The 19,305-nt window shown below is 49.4% G+C and overlaps 1 protein-coding gene across 2 annotated transcripts in view; it reads right to left on the reverse strand.

The window, feature by feature from the left end:
• The window catches only part of SAMD11 (sterile alpha motif domain containing 11), a 121,512-nt gene that overhangs the window by 73,496 nt on the left and 28,711 nt on the right, over positions 1 to 19,305 (reverse strand). For both annotated transcript variants that reach the window (XM_086764539.1, XM_086764538.1), the window contains exons 3-4: positions 9,616 to 9,794; positions 41 to 91 (exon numbers count right to left, since the gene is read on the reverse strand). In XM_086764539.1, coding sequence (XP_086620665.1) covers positions 41 to 91; positions 9,616 to 9,794 — 230 coding nt within the window. The remainder of the gene's footprint in view (positions 1 to 40; positions 92 to 9,615; positions 9,795 to 19,305) is intronic.

The raw sequence follows: 19,305 nt of genomic DNA on the forward strand, positions 1-19,305 counted from the left end.
TCTTAGCCTACCATACAAAGAGGGTGCCCCAAAATGGTACCTGCAAGAGGTCTCTCGGAAGGAGATGTTTAAATCCCAGTGGGTGTGTATCCTGTTAACAAACAAACAGAGAGGTCAATGGCACCGGCTGAACGCTGCATCTCTTGCCGCTTCAAAGATATGCTCCTCCATGACAACCCACCCGCCGTCCTCTCAAACTGCCTCTCCCGAGCCCTCGGCCACAACTGCTGCCTTCTTCTGAGCCGTGGGTGCTGTAACGAGCCACGGCGCGCGCGCACGGCAGCCCTGAGAGAGCACAGCAGGACCCACAGTGCCATGAGAGACCCGCAGGTGAGCTCCGCAGCGACGAGAGGACTTCTCCTCGCTGCACGCAGCTTCCCTAACAGGTGTAGGGACTGCAGGATGTTGTCTCAGCTAGCAGGAGATGTTCAGAGGAAGCAGGGAGAGCTCAGCATTGACATTTTATGAAGAAAACCCAAATATGTCTGTATTGTATTCCCTCCTCCACACCCGCCCCAGTCATAAATAAATTATTAGCCATTTCCCACCTCAGAAATTAATTTCACATATTCTGTCACTCTGCCTGCTGACAAGCAGGAACAGCGGATTCTAGATGAACAATAGCCTAAATTAAGACAGAGCAGCCAAGGGAGTTGGTTCTTTGCCGGTTGTTTTTTTCCCCCCTTGCGACAGACAGCATCTACACCAACCCAGAGGGCCAAGGCAGATGCTTGACCTTCTGCGGTCTGGCGTCTCCGCTCGATAGCGGGGAGCGCCAATCTCCCCCACCACCCAGGAGGTCTGTGACCACCGCTGCTTCTCCACGTCAACGTGATTGATGAGAACCCCAGCCATCTGAGACCAAACTGGCAAGCCAGCCCGTATCCTTGCACAAACCCATTCCCACATCTCTCAGCAGCTGCCAGTGAACACGCCGGTTCCTAGCTCGGCATATAAATCAGCTCCTGCAGATGCAGGTTCCCAAAAGCATTGAACAGAAGTGGCTGCAAATATCCCAAGTAGCTGAGGCTGAAGGCACTTTTGCGCATTTTCTGTATCTCTGCGGCACTCCTGCCTCCGTCCTCAACTAGAAAAAGCAACAGCGTGTAGCAGAAGACCATTCGATTGCAGAAGACATCTAATCTAAAACCTGCTGAAGTAAAAGAGAGTCTTTTTGCTGATTTGAATGTGCTTTGAATTGGGCCAGAAAACACTTAAGCACGACCAGTGAAGTCAATGGGACTTAACTCAGGTTTAAGTGTCTGCTTAAGCGCTTTCCTGAATGGGCGCCCCTGTTTCAGCCTAGCTCAGAAATCAACCGAAAACAACTCTTAGCACGGAAATAATCTCACACCCAAGACGTGACGCTGCTGCAGGTTTTAGTAATGTGACATTTTGTGCTCTTCCTGCGAGTCTGGCTTAGAAAGGGAGTCTGGCTGCTCTCCGAGTAGTTCTTCTAGGGGCGAGCAGTTATTTTGTTAGATTTTAGTAGCTATTACCTTCCACCAAAAAAAGCTATGCTCAGAACTGTACTTACCAGTTCCACACGTACCTAGCTTTTCCTATTCTTCTTCTTCCTCATATGCAACAGTTTAGAAAACCTGTCCCAGCTTTCCCTCTTCCCATCATTTTACTTGCAAACAGAGATGGAACCGGCACTTCCCAGCTACTGAGCTTATAGCAATAACAGTTGTTCTTTGAAGTTAAAATTCTGACAACGTTTGAAAACTTTCTGGAAAGTACAGGCCAAATTGGGACACTAAGATTTCCACGAACTGAAGTTTGGTCAAAGTCCGGGACACGTTTGGACTTTCCAGGTAAGCTGATCTGAATCCCAAATTCAAAGCAAACTGGAGCCAGCCAAAGCCCTTATGGCCCGGAAGGGACTGGCCTGCTCACAAGAGCCTGGAATTGGTGGAGGGTGGTAAGCCTGATTTCACGTTGCTCCCTAGAATCCACAAAACCTTCATAAACCCTCTTTAATTCCAGCTCAGCGCCTTGCGCTGTGCAAATCACATGCTGGCGGCTGCACAGTGGAAGTGGGGAGAGCACCAGAGCGGTGAACTCCGTGGGGCCAGATGGAATCAAACTGCAGGTCTGAAGAGGAATTTTGCACTTCTCCCGTTTCTCCATCCATAGAACACTCTTCAGTGCCTCAAAAACAAATGCAAGGGTTGGGCCCTGAGCTATATGTAGATTGAATGCCATGTTTGTCTGATTAAAACTCCATGATCCCTTCCCTGATGAAAAAATTTCAATTCAGAAAAGTTGTGTTTAAGGAATCTTGCCCCATGCGCCTCTGAAGGCAACATGCATTGCCTCCAAGCAGTGTTCAGAGTCTAAGAGGGGGCCACAGTCCAGTTTGGACCACATACGTGCTCCCACAACACCCCCACGTGCGCTCCACAGGGCCCTCACAGAGCCTGTGTGGCTGGCACAGAAAGATGCACAACAGAGCATCCCGTGGCCCCACCACTAACCATTCTGTCTCACCCTAAAACTCCGCTGACTACGTGCCTCTCCTTCCAACAGATCTCAGCTCTGGAGTTCACAACAGGCAGTGGACATCCATCTAAAAAATTTTTTACGCTGAGGGTGGTGGAGCACTGAAACAGGTTGCCCAGAGAGGCGGTGGATGCCCCATCCCTGGAAACGTTCCAGGCCAGGTTGGACGGGGCTGTGAGCAACCTGATCTGGTTGGAGATGTCCCTGCTCCTGGCAGGGGGGTTGGACTGGGTGGGCTTTGAAGGTCCCTTCCCACCCAAACCATCCTGTGATTCCATAACACTGCTTGGGGTTCAGTCTCTAAGTTGAAGTCAGCCTTCCATAAAATCTAACTTCTCACGGTCTGTTTCTGCGACTGACAGGGGCAGACTGCGGATAGCGATCCTCGGTGTCGGGCAAAGCACGGCTCGTCGTGAGACTCAGCCCAGCTAAGCTTCAAAGCAGAACACCACTGCATCAGAGAGTTGTAAGTAGGAGGAAGGAAAACCTCACCCCAGAGGCACAGCTCAGATCCACACAGAGGCAGAGACATCCATCTGCCGAGATGGATAATTAAACACCCATATTTAGACAAATGAATAGGTGAGAATGAAATTAAATCCTAATTATCTTTTTTTTGGGGGGGAGGGGGAGAGGGATAGGGAGCAGAACCAAGCACTCTCTCCACTTCTCTCTGCCGTTATCAGCAATTAGATTTCTGAGGCTAATGTGCATCTTGCTTTAACGGGTTATTCATCCAATTGAAATCAAATTACTAATAATTCGCAAACTATCAGCTACGCAAGCCTGTCCTTGGGTTGTATAAAAATTGGTGAGCAGGAGCCAGTCGCTTACAAATTAATAACAGAAAAGGAGGGGGGGAAATAAAAACCACAGTCAGGCAAGCAAAGGTGCTACAGCTGCTACCGTGGCTCCCACCTCCTCAGCCACCCCAGGTCTCGGACACAGCGTGATCCGTTAGAAAGCGTTCCATAAAAACGACCAGGAGGAGTCAGGTTCCCCGCACAGCTTTGGAAGCGGGGAGGGCGGTCTGAGGGGTGCGCAGAATTAACAAACCGCTGCGCCAGGCGCTTCAGCGAGGAGGGAGCAGAACGTCGGGGTCTGGTTTGTGCGAAGAATGAAATCGCTTATATATGGATGTGAACAAATATAAATAAATAAATAAATTAATTAATTAACGGGCAGTAACCACCTCGTCCTGCAGCTGAGCTTCTAGTGCCAGCCCCCGTCTCTCACCCACAACCGTCCCTTTCCACTCCCATTTAATTATAAGACCAACGCTTCCTTTGGATGGAGTTTGTCTGTACCTTTCAATTTTCCAGCACAGGCAAGCCCACAGAGAAGAGAAAAATATTGACAAGAAGGTTTCCCCACATCCTCTGGTGTAGAAGGCCGCACTGAAGGGACAGTGTTGGCGAAGGGTGACTTGAGGACTTCTGTTCAACCCGCACAGCCCAACACCACCACGGTCACCGGGAGCTCAGTGTGCCCTGGGTCAAGCCCTAGGTCCCACCATCTTGGATGGAAACACGGAGCGCCTAGGCACAGCAGTTTGGGAAGCTCCTCTCTCCTCCCTGCTCTTCACACACATCACCGTCTCAGCTTCCACAGCCTCCCGATATCCATGTCATGCTATTTTCAGGCTGCCTACATCAAGCAGCTTGGGCAGGCAACGAACAGCGGTAGGCTCCTCCAGGAAACCTCATACTGGTTGGAAGAACGGCCTTATAAGACTGCAGCGAGACTGAGACTTGGACGTGGGGCACGTGGGTTACTCTCCACCGCAGAAGTGATGTTGCAAGGGTCAGACACAAGGAGACACGGAGAGCAGCCAAGAGCACTTGTGGCTCAAGATTTCATTTGCTTTCATTCTCACACTTCACGTTTCTTTCTGGTCTCGTATCTCTTTCCTGGGTAAGAAGGGAGTTCCTGCTGTTTGTTGTATTTTATCCTGCAGCATTCCTGAGAAGGAGCCATTTTCTCTCCCTCCCCTCTCAAATATACATCCTCATTAGGTCAATGACATGCTTCCTGGCACTCTGGACCAAGTCCAGCCGCTGCTTCCCAGAGGGATCCTTAATGTATTTATTGACTACAGGGGCTGTTATTCAGCGGTGCATGGTTCAGAGAAAAAGGGGGAAGGAGGGCGGAAAGGGAAAGGAGAAGGGAAAATAAAGGGTTGCAGAGAAAGGGAGAAGGGACTGACAGAAAATAACCTGTGAAAGAAAAGTGTCATAAAGCAGCAAAATATGTCTCCAGCCACAAGAGGGGCCCTGTCTCCCTCCTCCTCCAGTCAGATTAATTAGAAGAAGCGTTGTCGCATCTAATCTGAGCGCCTGATTCACGGCTGGAGCCCAGAGCCCTGCTTTGTCACGCGTGAGGTCTCTCTCTAGTCGTACGCCGCTCGGAAGAGCCCTGTCAGCTTAGCCCAGACCCCAGACGTGCAGGGTAAGAAGTAGCGTTGTTTGGCACACTCTGCCACGAAACCGGGCACGTCACGCGGCTCTCGTCCCAGGGCGGGCTGACTGGAGGAAGGCACTGGAGGAAGGAGCCGAGCAAGAGAAGGAAGGCAAAGGCAGTGCCCATCAGCGGAGAAGGCATCGGGACCTCGTGGCTCCGAATTACAAGCAGGTGCTGGTGACAAATATAACGGGGGGGTGGCTTGGGCTTGATCTTCAGTCAATTAGGGAGTCAAAGAGCAGCAGCCGTATGGCATGGAAGAAAGAGCTTTCCACTTAGGAAGGCGGGCAGTGGCAAGGCTGACAGCCGCTAGCCGTTACGGCGTAGCGGAGGTCAGTCATTTCGCTATCGGAAAATGGACGCTGAGCGAGGGGAATGCTGCAAAGCCGGTCTGCGAGGGGACGGACGCTGGGCGGCAGGGAAGAGGAACAAGGAGACAGCGTTCCACCATTCCTTGAGAAAGCACCTTCACTTCAAACGCTCTCCTCTGGTTTGAAATAACACTAATTCCTGGCGCTAGACACCGGGGTCATACTCCTGACACAGGCAGAGAAGATCTGGGGGTGTGAGGGAGAGCAACACAAAAAAAGGGCGAAGGACTCAAGGGCAGTAGGAGCTTCTCCAGAAATCTGCTTCTCAGTGCACAGACGCCCTGTTACGGGACAACTTTTGTTATTTCTCCTCAAAATAACTGTTATTTGGCAAGGAACCCAGGCTGTTATGTGCTCTCATTGTACAATCTGCTCCTACTTTTGCTCCCAATCCTCTTTTTTTAAATAAACTCATTTCAAAGGCATTTTTGCCGTACATGCCCATTAGCACCTATCCCGCCCATTACTCCAGTGCACGTGTTCACCGATACCCCGTAACGGTTCCTTCAGAGACAGGTCAGGCCGAAAACTTTCACCATTTCAAGCAGGTGCTGAAGTCTCACTGCCTCCGATTATCAGCCATGCCACCACATTTTGCTGGGGACTTAGACAAAGCTGTGGCGAGCATTCCTAACCTACCCTGTTAATCGCAGATGCTATTACGACATTTTTCCTCTCCTCTTTCCCTCCCCTCCCATACTAATGCAAAAGCCCAGTCTTTAAAATAGAAATTAAATTCATGCACCCACAAGACCAATGTTGGGCTTAAATCCAACAGCATGTGAGGATCTAACTGTTAAGGCTGAGCCTTACTCTCTGGCTACACTGGCGTTCCTCTGTTTTGGGGATTCTTGGGATAACATAATGGAGATCCTCAGAGGCAGCTTGAACGTCGGTGTGAAAAAGCTCCTCTGCATTGCTCGTTTTGAGCAATTACAACTTAACCAAGCCATAATAATTAAGGCAACGCAACTGTTGCATGTAGGTAATGTTGTAAAAGACCAAGACTTTCAGGAACTCAGAATCTGATCAAATAAAAAAAAAAGATTTTCCTCTGCAATGCTGTCCCAATAATCTTCAGAGCTGAGCACTTGCAGTCTGGGTATCAAGCTACGGTATCAAGCTCAGCAGATGCTTCTGGTTCTATGAGACAAGATTTTAAGCCCTTTGTCTTCCAGACAGCAGGCGTAACACAAAGGCTGCTTAGCACACCCCGCAAAGCAGGCTAAAGAGGACTCAAGGGGTCTCACTGCAAGATGAAAACATTCACCTTTAAGCTCGGGTCACCTGGATTTCAAAGGAGATGAGCCAAGCTCACTTCAGTGTGAGGCTTGGTTTCCTTAACTTAATTACCCATGTGCAAAGTGACACAGCTTTGCAAGGACTTGGTTGTGAAATAAGCTGGCGTGCACTGAAATGCACTAACTTCACTGGTAGCTCATAGAATCATAGAGTGGTTTGGGCTGGAAGGGACCTTAAAGACCTTCTAGTCCAACCCCCTGCCCTGGGCACAGACATCTTCCACCAGATCAGGCCTCTCAGAGCCCCGTCCAACCCAGCCTTGAGCACTTCCAGGGATGGGGCATCCACAGCTTCTACGGGCAACCTGTTCCAGCGCCTCACCATCCTCGTAGTTACAGGTCTCTGCTCCTTTCTGGGACCGCAAGAACATCATGAGGCCAGTTTTCTCTGCCTCAAAACACCTCTGAAGGCCATCACCATGGGCAATTGCCTAAGATCACAGAGGAAATCACTGTCAAAGGCTAGGGTGAGGGGCTAGCCAAGAAACTAAGCTTCCAACTCCTATTTCAATCCCTAGAGTCTTTTCTTCACCAATGCCCAGGCCTCAAAGCAGCAGCAAGCATTCCCTTGTCCCAGCAATGGAAGGGAACAGTCAATGTAACAGAAATTGGGAACAGGAGAGAAAAGAAAAGGCAAAAACGTTCAAAGCCATAATGCAAGTGTGTGTGACGGTAAGCGCATGCAGGTGTGCACGAAGGCCGTGCAGGGGTACCGGAGGAAAACACAGCTTTGCTCAGGCCCTGACCTTGTTTTCCTGCTATCGCAGTTTAACCTATTTCTTCCTCTCAGTGGGAGACAATAAAACCTCAGCCCTATCCATCACCAATCGGGGAGGATACAACAGGTGAATTAACAACAAAAAGCAGATGGGGCACCGTCTCTGTCAGGCTCCAGCTGTCGTGTCTGCGAGCTGTCTGGCCTTTAGGATGCCGCTGCTGTCTCTGGAGCCAGCCCCATCACACCTTCCACCCCAGTCCCAGGGCTGCTGACGACACTGGGAGCCGAGGCAGAGGCTGCTCCCTCCAGCAAGGCTGCGCAGGAGCGGGGCCAGGTCGCTTTCCCTTCATCGCTCTTGAGTGACGGCCAGTCGTCCCTGCTCTTTGGGACAGGAGGGTTGGGGACCCATTTGCAAGGGACAAAACGCTTCGAGATGCTGAGGGATCTGAGCAGTAGATGTTCCATGCCTGGGCACCAAGCACTGAATTACATGCTCTTTTTTTTTTTTTCTGTTATTACCGCACTCCGACGAGTGCTGCCTGGCTCCTGACTGCCCCAGCTAGTCCAGCTTTCCCCACACACACCGTACCAGAGCTCCCAGGAAAATGAAAAGGCGAACAACTGCACAAAAGCCATGAGTCTGAGAATCACGCGCTCCTCTAAGGAATCAGGACAAAGCTTAAACAAGAGACCTTCAGACAAACTGATTAAAAAGCACTGAAGAGCACAGAAATGGCAAGCTGGGGGACCGCTGGCTAATAACTACTAAGTGTCTTTTCTTCGTTTCCTAATAAACAAGGCAAAGCAATTACAGTAATTAAAGATTTAAGATAAGAGCACTTTAGATTTGGGGGGCCCGGCATATCAATTATATAGTTATCACGTTGTTCTCCCTCCTAATGAGACAATCTAGCGCTATAATTTTGCGGAACGAGAAGCATTAATTAAAGGGGGCAGGAGAAGGAGGGCAGTTTTCCAAAACTGATTAGGAGGGCTCCCTCTCCTCGGCGGCTCCCGTGCGCACGCACAGGGCAGACGCGTTCCCCAAACACCTTTCCATCTCCGAGCGATAACCCGTGAACACGGCTGTTGGATAGCTGCAACGATAAACCCTGACTTTAATTACAGGCGGGTTTTATGAGAAGGGCTGGTTACCGGTCTGTCTCCCTGCTTTCAAGCTCTCAGCTGCCGAACGTACCAGCATCTGCTGGAAGGCAAGGAGGGAAATAGCTTATCTACTCAGGAGCAAGAAAGACATAAAACATAAGAAAAGCAATTACATGCCTTCGGTTTCCACTCCTCTGTTTTTATAGGGCTTGTCTTAGAATCTGAGGGATTTTATGCATCAGAGGAAGATGACAATCAAGATGAGTTGCAATGATATGCATGGGAGGCTGAGACACAGTGCCTTCAGGTACTTATTTTCCTGTAGTTACAGGTCTTCTAAACATCCTATTTTTTCAGAGGGACGAGAGAACCCAAAATTTTGCAGCGGAATAATATGGGCACTGAGACCACACATGAGAGCCCAAGTGGCAGTTAGCAGAATGCAACTCAAGACAATCCCTTCTCCTCCTCCTGCAGCCCTGCGTGATTCCAGGATGAATGTACGTGACGCTGAGAAAGACATGATCAAAATCTGTAAGTACTGAGGTAAAGCCCAGTATCCCAGCGACCCTTTGCCTACTGCAACTCTTTTACTTCTACCTTTAGACTACAGGGTCACTCAGAACCAGTGAGACACAGCTACGCTCTTTGACACTTGCAATCAAAAACATACAACCACCATTGCTGCTACCTCCTTCCCAAGCTTTGTTCCCCAACATTAAATTATCCAATTTATATTACATTAGAATTTGAGGACAACTAAAAGCAGGAGACTCTGGACTCATACACCTCTGTGTATTTTCAGACAGCTACGTAAAACACCCACAGATGACTTCTTGGTCATGCAACTCATTCGACACAAAGACACAGAACGCTGGACAGAGGGTGAAAGACAATTTACAGTCTGCAAATACAGACCTTCAGTGCAAACACGAGGCCTACGGTGCAAGGCCCCACAGAGCCCTACTCGCCCCAAACAGGAGTGAGGAAGCAGAAAGAGGATCCAAGATCTCCATAACGTGAGATCTGCTCTTGAATTTCAAGCCCTGGAGGTGACTCCGTCGGGCAGCCTGGCCCACAAAGGTTGGTCACCTGCTGCCCAGCTTTCTCTGTCTTTGCTCTTGCAATGCAGCACTCCCCGGCAGGAAAGTACCTTCTTTTCATGATACTGATGTGGAGATCCTCCTCCTGCTTTACTTCAGGGTGTTGACCATTGCTCTTATCACTCTCTTCGCTGTCGTCGCTATGCGAGAAAATTGAGGTCAGCTCTTTCTTCGGGATCCTGGTTGGAGGTAAGGGGATTGTCCTCTTCTCTGCCAGGCGACCCCGGTTCTGGCACAGGATGGAATGAGCCGGAATGGGAAAAGAGAAGAAAACAAGGATTTGGTTAGGCAACCCAGAACCAAGCAGCTCCTCTCAAACGGCTGCCCTGCAAAGGCAACGCTGTTAGTCCCTGGTTTCAGACTGGTACGTTGGGCGGGCAAAAGCTACATTCGCTTTGCAAAAGACTTTTCCGCAGAGGCATATCTATATCTAGTTCTTCCAGTTCTGATATTCAAGACATGCACTTCCAGCCTCTCCCCACCTCTTCATTCCTACCATCCACGTCAACAGGAAAGGAAGATGGCAGCAGAATTAGGCACTGATATCTCTCTCCAGAACATTTCCAACCAAATGTTGCACATTAACGTAACAGAATAGGTTTTAATTTTACCTATGATAACTTAAACCTTTGCCAATAGCCCAGGGAAGACACGATCCAGTCAATCCATAACATTTTCACCTGCACAGGGAAAATTGCCCGTGCCAGCCAGCAGCACGTTTGTCTCTCACCAGCAAACAGTCCGCATCGATCTCAACATGAATTACTGGGGCTCCTTTTCCCTGTCCATTTGCACGCTCACGTGAATCTCGCAGGTCTTGCCTTGCGCAGCCTTTCCCTAGGTGGTCCTGGCAGTGCACCTCCCTCAACAATTCACTTCTGACAACATACAAATAAACAGGAGGAAAATTCCCAGGAGGCAAAAGCTGCTTTTTCACCCCATGCGTACAGAACCTAGCACAACGTGACCCTGGTCCCAACCTCTGCAAGTAGCGAGATGGCTGTGTCCCTGCACCCTTTGTGCCTCATCCACGAGAAGACAGGAGCCCAGGGGAGCCCAAACTAGAGGGTTTTGTGGTTTTAGCTCTCATTGTGACAGAGCATTTCTAGCACTTTGGGTGTTTAGCTGGATCTGGGACTGACCAAGCCAGAGAACCGTAACACGAGCACTTACAGTGGAAGACGCACACTGGAAACCCAGGGAAACTGTACTGTCATTGTCCCACAGAATTTAAAATTTTAGCAAACAAAATCATGAAATTGGGAAGGGAACCACAGTGAGAGAACCTGCACCTTCTCTGTACAGGGACGTCGGCTTACTTCCTTCAGTAGGACAAGTCATAGGAATGAAAGATGTTCTCAGCAAGGACCGGCACAAAAGGAAGAAAGGTGTGTGAAACAGGTCGAGTTAAGTGCAGTGACAGTCAGCTAATAACAGTTTCTCTGAAACGTCAACCCCAACTTTCCAAATAAACCTGGCAAAAGGAAAGCGTCCTGAGAAAGCCGGTCAGGCTCTCTGCAGCGGGGGACGGAGCAAGACTAAGCGATAGAAAAGCCCGTGGTTTTTTAATTAAACAAATTAAGAACTTTCCATAAATAGAAAATAACAAATTCTTGTTTACCTCTGTCAATAAATTCCAGTTGTGGTCATTAAGGAGAGCCCTAATTGTTGTGATAATTAGCTAAATCCATCTGGAAGGCACCACCCCAAGCAGGCACATTAGCTTTCCCGTTCCGACGCACTTCCAAGCCAAGAACACTGCCGTCTGTGAACAGCAGACACCCAAGGGAGAGAAGAGCAGCGGGCCAAACCAGCTTAAAAGCGGGAAAACGCACGCAGACAAGAAAAGAGACACACGCTTTCTTCTTGAGAGAGACACGAAAAAGAAAACCGCAGCCTTGGACGGCAACAAGGTGAATGCTCCTACGTCGCAAAGTGTCCCAAGTACAAAACTTGGACCAAGCCGGAACAGGCTTTGTAGCCAGTCTGTCATGCTGAAAAGCTAGGACTTGGTATCAGCGTGAGCTTTATCATGACAAAGCTTTATGTATTTTTCTGGAGTTGCAATTTATCATAACAATTAGACGGGGAGGGGAGGGAGGGTGTGCAAATTCCCACTTCAAAATAATTGCAATTCACTCTGCTGTGACTGCACAGGCTAAAGAGAACGGCGCTGATCAGACACTAAAAATCATTTTATGGCCATTACGGTCCCTTCGAGCAGTTACCGGGTCTCAGCGACCGCCCAGGGACTCATCAGCCCTAACAAGAGCGAGAATGCAGCAGAAAGGGAGGCACTAAACCGAGAGAAACAGCCCACGAGACCGGGAACACCAGTTCCCCTTCCCCCTGCTCCTCAGAACGCTGCTTCTTTGCCTTTCCCTAAATTGTATCCCTACACCCAGAGCCGCTGCATATACACACACAGGTCCATGTGCCCACGGATGGAACACAGAAATACGTATGTAAGTACCTTTACACAGGTGCCCTTGGAAACACCTGCATTCCAGCACTAGCAAGGCATTTTTTTCAAGTTGCGTTTACTTTGTATTTTTGCCATTACATTTGGAGCATTTTATTTATTTATTACGCTTCTCCCTTCCCAGAAAATTAAAATAGACGGAGCCGATCAATTTTGCCTTTTATGTTCATCTATAGTCAGTTTTTTTGCACTTCCTTAATCTGTTTAGAGGCATTCACCAGCAGACACACATTACTTTTAAATTAAGCACAAAGGTAGCCAGAAGCCTGGTCCAGAACCCGCTGCGATCAATCGTCTTCCCATTGACTTGAAAGGCCACCGGTCCAAACTGCAAATAAAATCCACTCATTCGTGAGACGCGGTCCATCCACGCAATCCTTCCCATGACTCTGGCTTTTCCTGAAGACCTTTGCCAGTTGCACAGACAGGTGAAGGGCAGGAAGGTGCCCACGGAGCTGAGCAGTATATTGAGGTACCTGCCGTTAGTCAGGTTCAGGGCGATCAACCAGCGCTGGGCACGCAGCGGCAGGCAGTAAAGCACGCGCTTCGCAGAGCGGTGTTATGTGCCGTACACACCCAGAGACCGCAGTGCCATTGCTATCTGTGGAGATACATCAGGATTTATAGATATTTAATGTAAGCCTCACAATCTCGCATTTAAAAAGCTTGGATTTGTGTGAGTGTCATTACAGAGCGCTCTCGTACATCAGTGGGATGCTGATGTTGAACCATCAACCCTATAGGAAGGTTTGAGTATTTTAAGAAGAAAATTGCCTTCCAATTTGTTGATAGAAAAAAAAAATAATGATGACAGTAGTGGAACATTGGCCCAGGTTGCCCAGAGAGGCGGTGGACGCCCCATCCCTGGAAACATTCCAGGCCAGGTTGGCCGGGGCTCTGAGCAACCTGGTCTGGTTGGAGATGTCCCTGCTTCTTGCAGGTGGGTTGGACTGGGTGCCTCTAACCAGTCCAACGCTCTCTCCCACCCAAACCATTCCATGATTCTATATTCCTCTGGATGTCCAACAGTCACCTACTGCCAGCGAGCCAGGCATCTGGGGCCTCCAGCTCCCCCCTTTAAGTACATTTTGAAGTATTTTTACCCACATGAAGAAAAGGAGGAAGGTGTGCTTTGCCAGCTGGCTTGCCTAAAGCGGTAGGACTGTTCTGGCCCATGGGTCAGAAGGAGCATTTTCTGTAGCTGCAGAGCCAACAGCTGTCAGTACAGGTGCAGTACCCCCGGCAAAGAGGTGAAGCGTACACACCAGTAAACGTGTCGTACAGCTCAGCCCAGCAAAGCCAGGCTCTACACCCCTGGGAGCAGGGGGAACACAGGAGCCCCGCTGAGGACCCGTTCTCAACACGTACATCCGTGGGTGAGATGCAGCCAGCACGTTGCGGTGGGGTTACCGCGCGGGTGCTCTCCCCTACCCCACAGCCAACCCTTCGACGACCTCTTTGGTGCCTGAGAGGAGCCCAAGATGTTTGCTTTCAGGACAAACACTGACTTAGCTTGGAGGGAACCTCATCAGAGCTTGCACCTTCCTTTCGTAACACAAGGATTTCCCCCAGCCCTGGGATAGAGGGTGGAGAACAGAACACCACTCATCCTCCCTTTAATTAATGTAACTAAAAAGTAAACATTTCTGCAATTCTCCAAAGCTTCTGCAAGGGTGAGCGTTGCGGGCACTCCAGAACTGCCTCATATACTAGGCCTCCCTCCCCTTCGTACATTGTTCAAGATTAATTTTGTGGGTTACGATACCAGCTAACGAAACGCAGCTGGAGTTCCAGTCAATAACCCTCCATTCCCCCGGCACATCCAGCCACCGCCCAGCCGCTCCTGCGTCAGCCCAGCCCTCCGTCACTCACCACCTCACCCTCCTAGGGTCTTTTGACACCATTAATTGCTTTCATTGCCTCTCAAAGTATTGTCTGGCTGGGGGGTTGCTTTGTTTTTAAAAAATCACAGACAGGCATATTTCCTTTCCCCAGGAAAAATCCGATGAGTACCAACGCACAATGTAAGTTACCGATTATCCGAGTCTAGAGATGCAACTACAAGGGAAAAACAAAAAACCAAAAACCAACAGCTTGGGAACAGAGGTAGGTTACCTGACTGGCGAAGCCTGGAAGCCCAATTGCTCTGTCATGAAAGCACGGGACCATCGGAAAGATAGAAAAGAGAATAGCGGTGCTATTTCTTCCCTTCCGCAGAGCGGGGGGAAAATTCCGCTCTGTGTGGCTCAGCAAGGTCAGTAGAGTTACAAAATAAAATCTTTCTCCCCCCTCCCGACCCATCCAACCCCCTCATGGCTCTCCCCCGGAGCCGTGTCGGCCCAGCCAAGAATACCAAAAACCCAACCGTTGCATAAGAGTCCTGGGAGAGCCCGCAGCCGGAATGACGGGCGGACAGCACAGGACCCGCGGCAGAGACAGGAAGGGAGGGTTAGGAAAGGTTTCCTGCCCCGGGAGCTACCGCAACAAGGTCAAAACAGCTGAACGCCCTGGTGTGACATTCAAAGGCAGCCAGAAAAGGAAAGATTCCTCGCAGAGAGAGTCCCTGGTGAGCATTTAATTGATCCCAGCAATGGAAAGGCCTCTGCTACGAGAGCTGCAAGGCAAAAAAGCTCTATGGAAAAATAAAATAATGTACATGAAAGCAAAGCTTTTGCCAGCCCACATGAACTGCCAGCCAAACTCCGGACATCTGATCCCACTGGGAATCGCCCCAAGAAGATGAGCAGGTGCCATCCCTACGGACACAGCTTCTTCAGCATCCTAATCAGGACCAGGAAAAAAAAAAGCACAGAAACGCAAATGCACAAAGAGTTTGCACACTGATAAAAATATCAGAGCTGTCTGCAAGATGATTCATGTGCTTGTGATTCAACTGTCAAAAATAATTTCTGTCGGATGAAAAAAAAAAAAAAAACCTGCAGAAGCAACAGCACATGCATTCTTTCTGTATCCGTAGATCTGGGAAATACAGGGAGCAGGCTGGGAATGCTGGGGGGAGGCAAGAGGGGAGGTTTGCGCGCTGCCAACGCTGGGAGCTGAAGAATGCTAAATCTTTTCCATATGTGAAGGAAATCCTCAAGCCCAGACAGTGTTTTCTCTCTCTTTTTATTGATAATAAAGATAGAGAAAAGGAAAGGGGAGGATCTGAGAGCCTGGAATATTTTTCTTTCCCTTTTTCAACTAATAAACCCAGTCAAATGGCTTTAATTAGAGAACCCGCACGGCACCGGAGCCCACACATCCCCTTGTCAGATACCTGACAGAGGTTGCATCTCCCTTCGGCTGTGATTAGCGCAAACACCCACAAACGGGTCAGATGCCGTCTGAGATAATCCGCCGCTCTCCCCTGGGCCTTCATTAGCCATTCCAGGCCAACGCGCTACCAGGCCGACCGTTTCGGCAGCGAATCCGGTACGGGCGCAGCCCTCTCGCCCCGCGCTCACCAGCTCCTCCGTCAAACCGGAGGTCACGGACGGGAGAAGCCGTCCAGCCTCTCATCGCACCTCCCGCTCCCGGATTCGGGAACCAACAAATGAATGAAACAACAGCCGGCAGCCCTTCCGCTGCGCCCATTTTTCTGCCTTCCCTGCCAGCCGCGGTCCGGCCCCTTGACCTGAGCGCTAACGGGTTTATTATCCTCTCTTTCCAGTGACACCAGTGCCACCCTGGAAGTTGTTTCAGCGCAGGAGGGACGGCCCAAAGGACGGCGGGAGCAGAAGGGAACGGACAGCAACGGTCAGGCAAAAAATGAAGGCAGTACAGACCAGTCCCGGCCTGGTTTTAGGGTGTTTTATCTTTGGGGAAAATATATCAAAGAAGAAAATTACTCGTAACAACAATTTCTCTGTGTGATCCTAGTCAACTCGCTTGTCCCTCTGCTATAAAAAGCCATCAGCAACGCTTTCTCTCCCTTGTACCTGTTTCTCCGTACAGCTTATACTGTAAGCTCTTCGGAGCAGAGAATAACACGTTGAGTCTCGGCTGCGCACAGAACCTGGGCTGTAGGTACCACTGTAACTGGAAAAATATATATAATTTTAAAAAAAAAAAAAACAAAAAGAAAATTACAGAGAAGGGAAGCTGCAGCACTTCCCATCAATATCAACATTATTTTCTGAAGCCCTAAAGAAACAGATGAACAAGATCTGCGAACAGAAGGGACCGTTTCCCATTTATTACCTCTGAGTGAGTTCTAAAGCCTACAGAATAATTTGTTAATAGAGTGAGAGCTATGCTTTTCCAGAAAAGCCAATTGGAATTTCCAGGCTTTGAAGGAAGGTAACTAAGATAGAAAATCCATCGATCCTTTGGAGCTACCTGTTTTTAAAAATTCTCTGGAAGAAGGCTGAAAAGTGGACTACTCTTTGTTTTCTGTGTCTGTTGCACATCAAATAACTTGGTCCATTTGAGCCTGAGGTTGCAAAGAAGGAAGCAGAGATGTGAAGCCAGGTCCTCAGGCAATGTAAGTCAGTATTAACGGAGTAAAAGTTAACTTGCGCCAGCTGAGGACGTGGTACACTGATGCCATCTCCTAAATAAAAGCAAAAGTTGGAATTTTTTCTCTTTTTTCTTTCTTTTCCTGCTCCTCCTCCCCGGTGAAGAGACACGGAGCAAAAGGGCACGGATGCTTTCAGATATTTTCCTTTCTTTTCGCCCACCTCACTGCTGTACCTTTGGAGTACCAGAAGGACAACAGAGAACAAAATAACCGTCCATCATTCCCCCAGGTATCGGCGTTTCGCTCTGAAGTTCCATTACATCAGGTCCAAGAGAACACAGCCTTTCCCAGCACGGCTGAAATATTTCATCAAGAGGAATTCGACTGGGGTTTGTACGTCTGTTCTGCTCTGGAGACACAGGCTTAAAGCATTTCTCTGAGATTCTTGAGATTTCCAAGTGTGGCTTACAGTCTGCTCAGGCAAAAGGAGGCAGATCCAGGCTTTGTCCAAGTCCTACAAAAATAAGGACCAGCCACTGTAGCTTTTCACTGAACAGAGTGAAATTTCTGCCTCAAGTTCTGTTTGAGCTTTTTTTTTTTTCTTTCGTGATAAGCCTTCACTGTCATAAAGAGCAACTTTCACAGAGATCAAACAGAAATGTTAAACAGTTCCTCCCAAAATATATGCTGTTGCTCTAATCGAAACCAAAAGGGCTTTATCGAAACAGTCCAGTGTGTTTTACCAAGATCAATAGTTATTATCTTCACTTAACGGGACAGACAGACCTGGATCTGTTGAGAATCAGTTCCTCCTGTTCTTTAGTTGTCCATACGGAAGAAGATTTTGCTGCTGCTGTAGCTGTTGAGAGCTAGAGCTGGTTCCCCCAGAAAAATCAGGTCCAACACCATCCTAAAAGCTGGGCTTCCAAAATATTCAAGTGCCCCATGATCACTGATGACTTTGAAAACATAAGCTCCTAGGGGAATGCGCGGACTGTCAGTCCCCAAGCCCAGCCATGCTCACCTCAGACACCCTGGTGTTCGACTGACCCGAGAAAAACCTCCCATCCCAGCCCTCAGCTGGACCACTCTTGTCACGGGCACAACGAGATGGAAACTAACCAGAGGGCAATTCTTCTCAGCTTAAAAAAAAAATAATTATTTCCCAGCAGTTTCCCTCAAAACTGAAGCAACCAAACTGACGAGAGCAGAGAAACAGCAGCTGCTCCGCGCAGCGGAGGCAGAGTAACCGGAGCTTTGCATTATATCCCAGTATTCCCCAGGGAGCCTGGTGCCAAAAATCAGCTACATCTGCCTCCACGACAGGACCACCCAGCAACGCAGCACCATCCTCCCGGATTTCTCTGCAAGAACCGTGAGCTCCAGCCTTGAGTTAACACCTGCACAGAGATCGCTCAGGCTGGTAAAGATATAAAAAGATCCATGGAGTGTAGCGTTCCAGCTCTGATTCCAGCACTGAAGAGCAGATCGGGAAAAAAACCGAGGAGAGAGCTGCCACTTACCGCGCGAGGAACAGCCAGGTCTGCCCACAAAGCTTCCTGGGAACGGCTCAACGCTCCCGACAGCCAAGCAAACTTTGAAAACCCAAAGCAATCAAGAAAACGACAAATATTAAGGCATCACTTCCCTTTTTAGAAAAAAAAAAGCCTGGTGTTTAAGTAGTCATCGTACTCTTAATCTATCGATAGCAAAACAGAGCAGAGAAAGGCGCAGCTCGTCCACAGACGCGGCACGACTGGCAGGGTCTGTCCGAACACAACGCGTTCTGCAGAGCCGCTCAAGGCTCAGGAAAGGACCCTTTTTCACAAATCAAAAGCTCTCACGTCAGCTGCATGCACAAGGGTGAAGCCACAGCCCCCCCAGAGCCCCTTCCCCGTCGCAGAGAGCCCAAAGCAGTGAAACGGGAGCCAGTAAGCCATCAGTTACGCTGCCATTGTGCAATATTTGTCCTTTGGAAAGCGCAACGTGGTTGTAAGCTTTCGTTATCTAGGGCTTCGGTCACATCTGGGAGGCCGGCGAGGAGCAGCGGGTCCGTTTCACCGCGGTGCAAGGTGTGACGGAGATAGGTAAGCTACACAGAGAGGCCGCTGCCGAGCCAGGGGCAGGCTGCGGCGCTTCCAAAGCCAAAGGGACAACATATTCACATCCAGCCTGGAAAAGCAGCTCTCTGGACCCTTTTCAACCACCACAGGAGCTTGACCACAATACCTTAGCAACGCCTTCTAGTGCTACGGTCATAAATGCATCCTTTCGCGCAAAAAACTGCGGCGGAAGACGTCCCTCTCCCTCCTTCACCAGTCACATCGCCTGTGTATGCGCCCAGACACGCGGTCTCCGCTTACGGAAGCGGACAGGATCTGGTTCAGATAACTGGAAGGCCGGCTGACACGTTGATCCTTAGCTTTTTTAACTTGACCAGTGTCAACACGCACCCGTGACGAGGAGCTGTCCAGGCACGGAGCACCCCTCGCGAGACGGGGGTGTCACTGCTCAGAAACAATCAGTCCTGCGCTACGGCTGCGCGGGGCATTGACCGCCGAGATGAGACTTCCAGAACCACCTCAGCGTCGTTTCGGGGTCATTATTTGATTTGACTGCGCACACGCAGCCTGCACAATGGAAGTGACTTGTCCAAGATCTGCTGGGCAGGTGACAAAATGCAGCTAAAGGCACTCTTTTCCGTAGTTTTTGTCACTTTATGAAGCTTTGTCTCCCTTCCCCACATCCCTCCCACCCCCAAACCACCTCGGAAAACCACTGCTTCCATTCCCACTTCAT

The sequence above is a fragment of the Chlamydotis macqueenii genome, chromosome 21 (genome assembly GCF_036417535.1).
Source record: "Chlamydotis macqueenii isolate bChlMac1 chromosome 21, bChlMac1.mat, whole genome shotgun sequence".
In the NCBI taxonomy this organism is placed as follows: domain Eukaryota; kingdom Metazoa; phylum Chordata; class Aves; order Otidiformes; family Otididae; genus Chlamydotis; species Chlamydotis macqueenii.